Source organism: Oryx dammah, unplaced genomic scaffold (genome assembly GCF_014754425.2).
Source record: "Oryx dammah isolate SB20612 unplaced genomic scaffold, SCBI_Odam_1.1 HiC_scaffold_18, whole genome shotgun sequence".
NCBI classification, from domain to species: domain Eukaryota; kingdom Metazoa; phylum Chordata; class Mammalia; order Artiodactyla; family Bovidae; genus Oryx; species Oryx dammah.
Genome location: NW_024070202.1, coordinates 10,687,635 through 10,699,920, shown reverse-complemented (window position 1 = coordinate 10,699,920; position 12,286 = coordinate 10,687,635). Strand labels below are relative to the sequence as shown.

General features: G+C 48.3%; 1 protein-coding gene and 1 long non-coding RNA gene across 3 annotated transcripts in view; both read left to right on the top strand.

Moving 5' to 3' along the window:
* The first annotated feature begins 4,160 nt into the window (after positions 1–4,160).
* The window catches only part of CDK6 (cyclin dependent kinase 6), a 258,621-nt gene continuing 250,495 nt past the window's right edge, over positions 4,161–12,286 (top strand). Inside the window, exons 1-2 of one of the 2 annotated variants that reach the window (XM_040260280.1) lie at positions 4,161–4,713; positions 4,826–5,428. In XM_040260280.1, coding sequence (XP_040116214.1) covers positions 5,196–5,428 — 233 coding nt within the window. In that variant the 5' untranslated portion in view covers positions 4,161–4,713; positions 4,826–5,195. Of the gene's footprint in view, positions 5,429–12,286 lie in introns of both variants that reach the window. The other variant, XM_040260281.1, reaches the window with a different exon arrangement.
* LOC120877865 overlaps positions 9,493–12,286 on the top strand; it is a 22,292-nt gene continuing 19,498 nt past the window's right edge. Inside the window, exon 1 of the long non-coding RNA XR_005724415.1 lies at positions 9,493–9,508. This is a non-coding gene — a long non-coding RNA (uncharacterized LOC120877865). The remainder of the gene's footprint in view (positions 9,509–12,286) is intronic.

Here is a 12,286-nt window from a genome sequence, read left to right as displayed (position 1 = left end):
ATTTGCTGGTTCCTATGACTATTGACAATTATTTCTGAGTTACATAAATGTGTTAATTACCAACAAATAAATCTTGTTTTAAAAAGCATTGATAGTGTGAGCAATTATCAAAATGGAGGATTCCCATTTGTGTCTCTGGTTTAAAGTCTAATTCGTGATTTGTAGTGATCCAGTATTTTATAGAAATACAAATTCCAACACTTTGTTTTCTTAAGTTTGTAAGGTATATGAGATTATAGCTATCTTTACTAATATAAATTTTGTTCAGAAATTGGATTTCATTTTAGAAGATATGCATCTAAACACAAAAAATGTATTTTATGAACTATCTTAAGCATAAAACACACAGTTTTTATTTTTTAGGAATAAATTATTATAATACCTTGCAAAATATTTGCTAATGAAAATGCAACAATTTTTATTTACCTAACCTGTTACTTCACATTATACTATAGAATCAATTTTATAAAGCAAAATTTTGATCTACTGTGAAATTAGCAAAATAGTTTAATTCAAAATGTCAAAAGATTTATAGTGGTAGTATTTTTCATTCAAACAGAATTTTTCTGGGTTTTAATTTTTACACAGAGTCCTGAAATAAATAACATTTTTTTTAGGGTTTGCATTAAGATATTTCAAAGGGTTTCAAGTATTTTACAGATAGAGATTTTGGATAATATTGAATTCTTTCCAAAAAAATAGTCATTTTAAGTTTTGTTTTACTTCATTGTAAAAGTCTAGAAGACTTCTCTTTTTCTCCAAAATCTAATTTTCACCTGAAATATTGAGGTTTTCTCAGCAGGTAAAGTATACATTCTTACAGTTTCAAATTTCAGAAGTCCAGTAATGCATTTAAAGTAAGCACCCATCGAATCGTGTTCTCTCTTCTTTGTGTGTGTGTGCGTGTGTCTATTATCTTGCTGTTCTGTTACTTAAAGTCAATTTTAGGCTTTTTACCTCCACAGAAATACCTTAGTGAACCCTCAGCAGTTACTAATCACTTAATAACTGTGAACCGGCCAGCCCCTTCAAGTAGATCGTTAACCACAAGAGTGCCAGACAATTTCCAAATCATATCCTCTGTCCAAAAGGAAAAGATAGGGCTTTGTGAGGCCGAAAGGAAGCGAAGGAAAACAAAACAAACGTAGGTCATGCTGAAAGTGAAAAGTGCTTGGACAGATTAGTATTTTCTTTTCTGCAAGGCGTCCTGCCAATTTTTTTTTTAATAAAGTTATTTTTTTTGGTCTGATTTTTCAGTTTCTTGAAAAGTGTTAGTATTTACCATCCCCACCGGCCCCTCATGATTATTATCGGTCGTTTTGTGTTTTCCCCATCTGTCTACATCACTGACTGCTGAAACCCCCCGCCCGCCTCACTCTGTCAAAAACCCCAACTCTGGGCGACCCTGGGTTTGGTAACTCAGCCGACTGCCGACCACACATCCCACTCTCCCTCTCACGCCTCCTATTTTAGTCGCCCCACTCCAGTTGCAGCGAAAGCCGGAAATTTTCATTTAGCTCCCCCCTCTTTCTCGCCCCCCACTCGGAGCGGAGAGCCGGGGAGCCGGAGGCTCAGAGCACAGCCGGGGCTCGGCCGCCTCCCCTCTCTCCGGAAGGCTTTAATTTGCACACTCGCTGGCCACTGAGCGGCGAGCCCCCCACAAGGCCGCCGGGAGGGTCGCGGGCCGCGGGCCTCCAGGGCCCCCCACCCCGCCCCCGCCGCCTCCCCGGCTCGGGCCCCGAGCCCCGGCCGGAGCCCCGCGGCCTCCGTCCGCCCCCAGCGCGCCGCGCGGGCGGCGCCCTCCGCCGTCCCTCCGCCCTCCGCCGCAGTGCCCACCCCCTCGCCCGAGCGAGCGCCGCTAACTCTTCCTCGAGCCGGTTTACCTGCTCCGCGCCGCGGCGGACACGTGCGAAGGTCGACCGGTCCCCGTAGCCCCCTCGCGAGGCCCGCCGTGGCCGGCCCCTCAGGTGAGGCGCTGTGCGCTCTGGTGGGTGGGCGGCAGGGTGCGGGGTGGGGGGTGGTCTTTGGGGAAGACTTGGGGGCTTGGCCGGGGTCGGCGGCGAGGGTGGGTGGGGGTGACGGGCGGGGGGGGCGGTAGGTTCTCGGAATCGGCTTTGGTTAACCCCTTACGATCCGAGGAGGGGTGGTTACAGGGGCCAGTTTCGGGGGAGCTACAGGAGTTTCTCCTAATCTGACTAGAGGGAAACATCCCACACGAGGGACTCCCCCCAACGCCGAGCTCCTGTGCCTGCTCGCACACAGCCTTGCGCACACCCACACAAACACTTCTTATCCAGTCCTTCAAACGGAACTCAGGCTCCACTGGGAAACTCACCGAGCAATTTACATTCAGGGTTTTAAATGCACTGCTTTGGGGGACCTCACGCGGGAGAGAATGTGTTTCGGTGCCTTGTATTTATTTCCCCACGAAAGCTCCCCCTCCATCTCGCCGAGGTGTGGGTGTGAGCTCCACCTTCCCCACCGCGAGATAAATGTTAACGCAGACTTCTTGCTGGCAGCCCCCGCGGGCGTGTTCTGCACTTAAGAGAGGAGTGCACGCCGGCGGCCAGTGCCCAGGCTGGAAGTCCCCCCGCAAGGATGGACGCTTGCTTTAGTTTCCTAGTTTACTTTCCTAATTTAAAATATCGTTAAAACGCACGCCCCCGAGGTGAACACCTCCTGGCCCGAGCCCCGCGCCCGTCAGTGTGCACGTGGGCGCATCTGCGTGTGCGTACACGCGGGAGTCGTGGTCCCCGGGGCGGCCTCTGGTCGCCGCGGTGGTGGCGACCCTTGCGGTGCTTGGCAGGCTTCGGGAGAGGCACATGAAGGTTTTCATTGAGTGTGAAGACAGAGAGCAGAGACAGAAAGCAGAAGGAGGCGGCTGCAGCCTTTGTAGTCACGGAGGAATGCGGAAATGTTGAAGCACTCTGTCAAACTTTTTTGAAATGGGGTCAAGTCACATTCAGCCAGCGTGGGAAAGCAACAACAACAACAAAAAAAAGTGGACGGGGCGGGGGACGGGGGGGAGGCACGGCTGCTCCCGTTTCTCTCCGCCGGAGTCGACAGTCCGGGGAGCGAGGGGGGAGAGCCGGGGCGGGCGGTGCGGGGCCCGGCGGGGGCGGCGGGCGCAGCTCCCTGCGGGGGTGGGACGTCCCCGCCGCTTCCTTCGCCGCCGGGCGGCGGGCAGGACTGGGGCGGGGAGGGGGCCTGCGGGAGGGGGCGGGCGGCGCCGCTCGCCGCGGCTCCTCCGCTACCTGTGTGGCCCTCGGCCTGGCTCCGACCGCTGGTTCCTTGGCTCGGGGGGCTCGTTCCTCGGCCCCCCTACCCAGGACTAGCCTTCACCTTTTAAGGAGAATTTTGAATGGAGAGAGTGTGAGGGGCCCGGTGCTCTCCGCGGTCCCCTCCGCCCGCAGACCGCGGGGGTCGCGCAGTCCGTATGTTTAATTCCTGGCGGAAGGCGAGCGAGCCAGAGGTTGCGGGGCAGGTAATTCCGAGGAGCTCCGGGGAATTTCGGACACGCAGTCGGAGCGGCGAATGTCCGGCGGAGGCCACAGCGTTGGTGGAGCAGAGGTCCCCTGGGTCCTTGAATGGGAAAGAAGAGTGCGACCCCCGCCCCTTCCCCGCTTTGTTGTGTGTGTGGGGGGTGGGCTCCGGGGGTCACTGGCTGCTATTTGGATCCGACCTTAAGCTGAAAGGGGAGTGGAGCAACCACCTCTGCTACCTACTTCGGGAACAACCCTGGGAGTGGGGAAAGGTTCTCGAGTCCTGGCCCCGGGGGCGCAACCCCTTTTCGCTTTCCCCTGGAGGCTCAGCCTTTACTCCCCCCACCCCTCACCCTATTTAAGGGGAGGCTGAGTTTTGCTCAGGTTGCACTCGGTTGAAAAATTCAAGGCAAGTCACGATTATGCCGCTTTGCTTCTGAAGTTGTTCTCCAAGGAGACGACAAGCTGAAGTGCGGCGAGCACCTCTTTATCCCATTCTTAGGGTTCCGTAGGCGACTTCACCCGCCCCCACCCCCCGCCGCCACACTGCGGGGGGAGGCATCGCTCACCCACTCCCGAGTAGCGGGAGCTCCCGCCCTCTCGGATCTGATGGGTTTCCACCAGGGAGGTCTTCCCAAGTAAGAGGAAGGATTCCGTTTCCAACCCAGACTCTTTTACCTTAAAAAGACCATTTGTGTGTCGTTTTTAAATGTCTCCTCGTAGAAAAACTGAAAGTAGAAAGAAAGGAAGCAATTTCCGAGCAGATGTCTGACCACCCCTTCTCTCACACTCGCAGCATCGGGTTACAAAGGTCCTGGGAGCCCCCACCCACATTCTGCGGCCGCACTCGGGCGGACCCGAGGTCTCTCCACACCAGGCTGCGCACGACCCCAGAACGCCCCCACGGCACCCACGGAGCCCCTGTCCCCTGACGTCCAGGCCCGGCAGGCAGGGAGGGGAGCAGCGCAACACAATGATACAGGGAAATATTAAGCCGTGACATTGACGTGCCCGGCGCCTCCCCTCCCCCGCGCTCCCGGCACACTCTGGGCTGCTTGGCACGCCCCCTCTCGTTCCACCGCGTCCAGCGCCCCGCGCTCATCCCCGAGGGGCCCCTGCAACCTCTCCGGGCGAAGACGGCTCCAGCTCTGCAGGGAAAGAAAAGTAACTTCGTTTTTCTCGGAGGAACCAGGAAGGAAGCGGCCTGGGAGAGGGCAGGAGCTCGCAGAGGGTAGCGATGGGGGCTGCGTAAAGGAGGAGGAGGGGTCCCTGTAGGAACCCCGGAGAAGGCGCCTGGGAAGTCTGATTACACTTTCTTCTTGTCCTCCCGTCTCCTCTTTTAGGTGGAATGACCGTGGACTGAGACGCGCTTGGGCTGAGACAGACTATGTAATCTCCTCGGTGTCTGCAGAGGACTGCGCTTCTGGGAGGGAAGAGGAGGGATCGGCTCGCTCCTCGGCGACTCAGCAGGCGGAGTTTCGCAGCGGCTGCACCAGGGTTGCGCCCGCCCGCGGGGAGGTCGCTCCATCCAGCCCCGGCGGCCGCGAGAGTCCGAGCGCCCGAGAGTGGTAGTCGGCGGGGGGTGAGAGAGTGAGCGAGACCGAGCTCCGGGGCGCGAGGGAGCCGGCCGGGGAGTCCAGGAGGAGGCGAGCGGCGGCCACCAGCGAGCCGAGCGCGCCCCCCGCCCGCCCCAGCGGCACCGCGCCGAGCGGCATGGAGAAGGACGGCCTGAGCCGTGCCGACCAGCAGTATGAGTGCGTGGCGGAGATCGGGGAGGGCGCCTACGGGAAGGTGTTCAAGGCCCGGGACCTGAAGAACGGAGGCCGTTTCGTGGCGCTGAAGCGCGTGCGAGTGCAGACTGGCGAGGAGGGCATGCCGCTCTCCACCATCCGCGAGGTGGCGGTGCTGAGGCACCTGGAGACCTTCGAGCACCCCAACGTGGTCAGGTGAGCGGTGGATCGGCGCCCGTGCCGTCGGGGGCTGTGTGCTGGGGGAGGGCCTGGTATCCCCGGCCCCACGGAGATGCTGCGCGTGCGGGAGGGTGGGGGGACGGCGGGGGAGGCTTGGCGCCATCCGTCGACCTTACGGAGTGAGAGTGAGTTTTGTCGACAGAGCCACGAGCCAGAGCTGGTGATCTTGCCAGACAGCGAGCAAAAAGACCAGTGAGAAAATATGGCCTGCGCAGCCTTCCTCGCCGCTGTGCCAGTTCTAAGTGTTTTTCTCCCGGTTCGTCCTGAAAGGGGTCCTGAAAGATGGGTGTCTTTTAGGGGATAGAACAAGGCAATCTCTGAAAGGCCCCCAACCCCCCAGCCCCCCACCCCCAGCCCCCCGCGTAGTTTCCTTGGCCATTGGGGAAGTTTTTGAGAGAATGAATGAGAGGTAACAGGGTATGGTGGTAATTAGTAGGAAGAAAAGTCTTCTGCCAGAGCCTAGTATAAATGAGGTTTTAAAGTGCAGAAACACTTGAGAATAATTCTGTCAATTACACCTACAGTTTCCTTTCGCTAACACTGCATAATGATAAGGATTCCTGATGAAGAACTTCAGTGCCAACGCCCAGTTTGTGTCCTTTTAAAAATGTCTTCCAAATAAATATGTTACCTGTTTGTATTATGTTGTGTGTCTAAGAGGGCATAGTCCTTAGGCTCCTTCTCCGTCAGTCAGTCCAGGTTATGGAATATTTAGATTCTAAACGTCCTGCCCAGGATTTTCCTGGGTGGGCTGTGCTGGAGGGTGGGGAGGCAGCAATTCTTACAGTGTTTTTTGTGTGGGAACCAGTATTAAACCAAAGTGTGTGTGACTTTGGATAATGGTGTTTTCTTAGTGATCCTGGAATTTCCCCATTGTGTGTTTGACATTGCGTGGTGTGTCATCCTTTTCTTTTTTAAACAGAGGTGCATAGTTTTAAGCTGAAAAGGAATGCCTGGAAACTTCTACAAATTAGGGTGTGATTTTACCTTTCTCAACGTCTAAGGTAATAAGTTGGAAAAAGGAGGTCTTGAGGTCTTCCTCCTGTCTTCTCATCCGTGGAGGGGCTCTAGTCAACAAATACATATCTACTACTGTATGTGTGCTGTGGATGAGATTATGTAAATAAGCATAGCTAAATATTTTTGTGAAAAGTCAAACAATTTAACATTAGTCACCAAAGTGGAGAGACCCAAGACTGACCTTTGAAATACCAAGCCCTCTATAGACTCAGGGAGCCCATGTGTCTACAGTCTTCCTGGGAGGTTTCAACTTGTCTCCTCTCATCCCAGGCCGGATGACTTGTATGGTGCTTTGTTCCTGCCACAGTCAGACGAGAAGGCAGCAAAGAATCATAACTACATGAGCAAGGTAGTAAATGGCTGTAAAGCTTGGATCCCAATATACTTCTGTTTTAGCCAATAGAGAAGAGAGGGACTGAAAGAATAAGTGATTTAGGAAGATGAGATCATATATAGAAACAGTAGGTAACCTGTGTGGGGTTTTTTTGTTGTTGAAAAACAACAGAAACCCTTTTGGGTCGTCTTTGTGATACTGGAGAGGAAAGCGAAGGGTACATTTGTACCCTGTAACTTAGTTATCTTCCTAGAGGAATCACCCAGTCACTTCGCAAAGGGTGAATTCCACCGCTAGAATTTAAGTCCAAAATTCTTGTTTTATTTTGTCTGTTACCTGTGGATAGTGTCCAGTTAAGGATGATTATCATGTATGTAAATAAAATCATGTCCTTCCAATCGTAGAGGTATTACAGAGGCACCCCTGTGTAACACTGTCCTTTCCCTAAAGCACTATTTACTCTCATAATGGAGGGAAGTTGTTTTTGCCCTTGTGCCGGCAAACCCAACTTATTCTCTTGATTTATCTTCTTGAGGTTGGTGTGTCTTTACACGTTTCTAACCAAGCCATGTTTTGGATTCTGTACTGAGAAATTTTAGGAGATTGCATTGATAAGTCGAAATTGTACTGATATGTCGAAGACAAAGGCATCATTTCTAAAACTGTTTCACGTGTTAAGTGGTAAAGATGACCTCTACCTCTTAAGACTCGTGAGGAGAAACTGAGATAGTGTATATGTGAACAGTTTGTAAATTTAAGAGTGCTTCAGATGTCCAAGTATTATTTGTGTTCAAGAAGATTGACGGGGGGGATGGGGGGGTGGGGAGGGATGGACAGGGGGCTTGCCTTGGTAAAAGTTCCCAGTAAGGCATTAGCTCACCTGTCCTTTCCTGTAGGACGAATCATACTCAAGCCTAGACATTACAAGCTTCAGAACCACAAAGCTACTCGAAATATAATGAGCCTATAGTTTGTCAGAAAGGACCATCAGTTATACGCCATGAAGTTCAATGACACTTGAGAAAATCACCGATGATGTCATCCTCACGAGCTGCAGATCTCCATTCCATTTGCTTCCTTCCTGTTTCTTCCCTTCTGCTTCTGCCTAGGGGCAATTACTGGTCCCCATGACTTGCTGAGCTTGACTAGGAATTCACATTTTAGATGATGGTGATAATTGCTCAGGCAGGATTAGGAAATCAAGGACAGGTGACAAATTCTTCTCTTCTAAGGGAGAGTTGTCAGAGTTGGGCCCCCAAACCTGTGATTTATTGTTGCCCCAGAGGATCCATTTTACAGTCCTATGGCTGGTTCTTTAAAGGTTTCTTAAAAGGGCAGATAGGTGCCTGTATAAATGCCTTCAAGTCACAAGTAATTGATCATAATTATAGGCCCTACCCACAGAGAGTTAACCCTCAAAGCTTGAAGAAGTATAATAAACACATTAGTTTTTCAAAAGTTTGAGATATTGGGTGGATTTCCCGGAAAAGCTGCCTGTTGTTGCTGGCTCTGGGACTGCTGACATGCGTAGGGATAATGACTTGGAAATTCTTGCTTACCTGTGACTTGATGTATCCCAGGCCCAGGCTTGATCAGCTAGTCAGTGTCTGGGATATAAATTTATTTGTATTTTACAGTTAGTTAATTCCAAATCTGGGAGCCTTCGCCAGAATCAGACTTCAGGATGAACCTATATTAGAGCTTCTATACGCCACAAATGAATCCCGTTTTACGTTCTGAACTAAGTATGCAGAGTGGATAAAATAACATGTTTTATCAGCAGTCTATCCATTCACCAAATATTTATCAAGGGCCCAGTATTTGCCAGAGACTATTAGAAGCTGGTGATACATCAGTGAACAAGTTGAAAAAGTCTCTACATTTACAGAACTTAACCTTGTCATGGGATGAGCGATTCTTTGATCTTTTTAAAAATTCATTTCTCTTTATTTCCATTGACTTTTTGCTATATTTCACCTAACCATTTTTTTTAAACAGCTAATATTTGTGATAATTTGGTTACCGTGAATTTGCTGATTGAATAGTTAGGTAACTGAAACACTAATCAGAATCAAATGCTTTGGCGGGATTAAATTTCACTTTAGGGACATACACAGAGATCTGTATAAGGCAATATTGACATGCAATTGATAGATATGAACATCTGAGCTCCACTTACTCAACAAGGATTTAGGAAGGACTTACTGTTTAAAAACCAAGGGGATTTTAAACAGTAATTCTCCCTGGTTTTGAAGGAATAATATGGTCACCATAACCTGGAGACATGAGTATCATGTCAGAGATACTGGCTAGTATTATCAGTGTTGTCTCCAGGGATGGAATTTGTTAGGGTAGCAGGGGAAGTCATTCAAATTCATGTACTAGTTCAGTAATCTAAAACTCACAGTATTTCAGTGAATAAACTGGTGATGTCTGAATATGTTAAAGTATCACTATTAGCAAATTTAATCACTGCTGTAAGAAAACCAGAAAAATGCATATAGCTCACTGGTTATTATTCAAGGAGAGTTTTCCCATTTCCTCTTTTTAATGATCTCAGTAATATCATAAAAAGAATAAAAATGTGATTTCTCTGGGAAAAGCTATTAACAGAGTAGAAAGATACATGATTTGTTGCTGCATAAACATGAATCCTCAGGTGGGTTAGTTTATGGGAATCCTTCTGAATAAAATGTTATTTTGTGGGTGAATAATATATTTATTTGGAGAAGGCAATGGCACCCCACTCCAGTACTCTTGCCTGGAAAATCTCATCGATGGAGGAGCCTGGTGGGCTACAGTCCATGGGGTCGCTAAGAGTTGGACACGACTGAGTGATTTCACTCTCACTTTTCACTTTCATGCATTGGAGGAGGAAATGGCAACCCACACCAGGGTTCTTGCCTGGAGAATTCCAGGGACGGGGGAGCCTGGTGGGCTGCCGTCTATGGGGTCACACAGAGTCAGACACAACTGAAGCGACTTAGCAGAATATATTTCTTAGGACTTGTTTCAGTGAAGACAGGAGAAGCAGGAATTTAAAATGTCTTTTTATGTGAAGAGTAGGTTTTGTCTTTCAATCTCTGAGAGCACCTTGAGAAGTTTCCAAGTTATCGAACTTATTTAGTAAATACACATTTTCATAGTGATGTTCTCCCATTCCTCGCTGCCGAAGAACTTGGTAGTGCTGAATTGTTGCCATGGATTGCGCTGTATCCTTTTCACACAACTGTTATCACTATGGAACTATTAGATTTTCTCTATCAATGAGGAAGTAGCTCCTAAGAGGAAGACTTGTTTAAACTTCAGTATCTTTTAGGGTATTTTCCTATGTTTAGAACAAAGGTAAGTGGATATCTGTGAAAACAGACTCCTTATTAAAAGTAAATTACCTTTAGGGAGGAGAGAGTAGCATTGAAACATATATATTACCCTGTGTAAAACGTCTGTGATGACTGAGAGGGGGATGAGGGTTGGGAAGAAGGCTCAAGAAGAAGAGTGTACACACACACACACACACATGCACACGCGCACACACACACGCGCACACACACACACACGCACACACACACACACACACACACACACTTAATAGCTGATTCACATTGTTGTATGGCAGAAACCAACACAACGTTGTAAAGCAATTATCCTCCCAATTAAAAATCAAATTTTAAAAAAGTAAATTAACCTTAAAAAAAATCGTGTGTCACTATTAATGATTTCCTAAAAATGTTTTTTAAGAATAAAACATCCAATACTCTGTGTCATGGGAAACTCATTAATAATAGGATTGGAAGACACTTTGGAGGTCTTTCAGCCCTTTGATATTATAGATAAACTAAAATCCAGAGGTCAGGCAGCTTGCCTGCCATGCCATTTGAAAGTTGTTGACGTGCTCTAAAATATCAGTAGCAATTTTAAAGTAATTTTCGTTTGACGGAAGAACTTAACTCTAGTGAGTACATTTCTAGTTTGGAAAAAATGAACTATATGTAGACAAAGGTGATGGTTTGCCAGGAATAAATGACATATCAACTCGGAAAATTCCTGAATTCTGCAGTATGCCTTACTGAAGTAAATCTGTAAAAAAAAGTGTGGAGATTATCCATTAAATTCTGCTTTTAAGGAAATTGGGTAAAAACTATGATCATTTAAATAGCTATAGTTAAGTAAAAATATGGGTAAATAATGTAGCTAAATAAGTAATAATACTTAATTCATTTGAGACAAAGAACAGTTAAAAAAAATCTAAATGCTTATGAACTATTTCATAATGTGGCCCTGGCATCTGATTCCCAGTTTGTGAAATAAACACTGTAATACTTGAAAGATAGGTAGGATAGCAACTTCTACTAGACACCACCCAAGCGAATGTGTGTTGCCCATTCTTCTTGAACTGATCACACCATTTCTAGTTCTCATGAGGCCCAGAATAGCTTCTCAGTCTTCTTTTGTAAGGTCTGTTTGTTTTTGTCTGCGCTGGATCTTGATCGCTGCGCCCAGGCCTTCTCTAGTTTCGGTGAGGGGGAACTTCTCTCTGGTTGTGGTATGCAGGCTTCTCCCTGCAGTGGCTTCTCTCGGGGCGCCCAGGCGCTAGGCATGTGGGCTCCCGGAGCTGCAGTTCAGGGGCTCTAGGGCACCCACTCAGTAGTTACGGCGCACAGGCTTAAGTTGCTCCATGGCGTATGGAATCTTCCTGGACCAGGGATCGAACTTGTGTCCCCTGCATTGACAGGCGAATTCTTAACCACTGGACCCCCAGAGAAGTCCTCTCAGTCTTCTTAGGAAGGACATTAATCATGAGCTTCCTGGTGTTCTAGAACACATCAAAGATGAAATCTAGGCACAGGAGGAGTGGGAGTACAAGAAGGTAGTGTTTAGAAGTGGGGCCTTTTCCAAGCGCATGGAAAATAGACACAGGTGGTTGGTGACAAGCCTGCCTACATGAAGGTTTACCATTTGATTGGTGATCTATAGATGCTAAGTCTACTGGGGCAGGCGGGTGAGCAGTCAGAGGGAGGAGTTTTGTAAGAGCTACCGGGCAGTTATTCTGAATGTCACCTGTGTGTTGCCATGCTTGATTTTGTTTTACCAGCTACTCATGTAACTGCTCCCCATTAAAGTGAAATAAAGGCACCTTTAAAAATATATATATATGTATATTTATTTATCAGCATGTGGGATCCAGTTCCCTGAAAAGGGATCAAACCTGGGCCCCCTGTCTTGAGAGCTTGGAGTCTTAGCCACTGGACCACAAGAAACATCCCAAGAACATTTTTTAAAAATATTTTTAATCGGAGAATAATTGCTTTACAATGTTCTGTTAGTTTCTGCCGTACAGCGACGTGAATCAGCCATAATATCCATATATCCCCTTCCTCTTGAGCCTTCTTCCCACTCCCAGCCCACCCCTTCAGGGCATCACAGAGCACTCAGCTGAGCACCCCCAGCCCACCCCTTCAGGGCATCACAGAGCACTC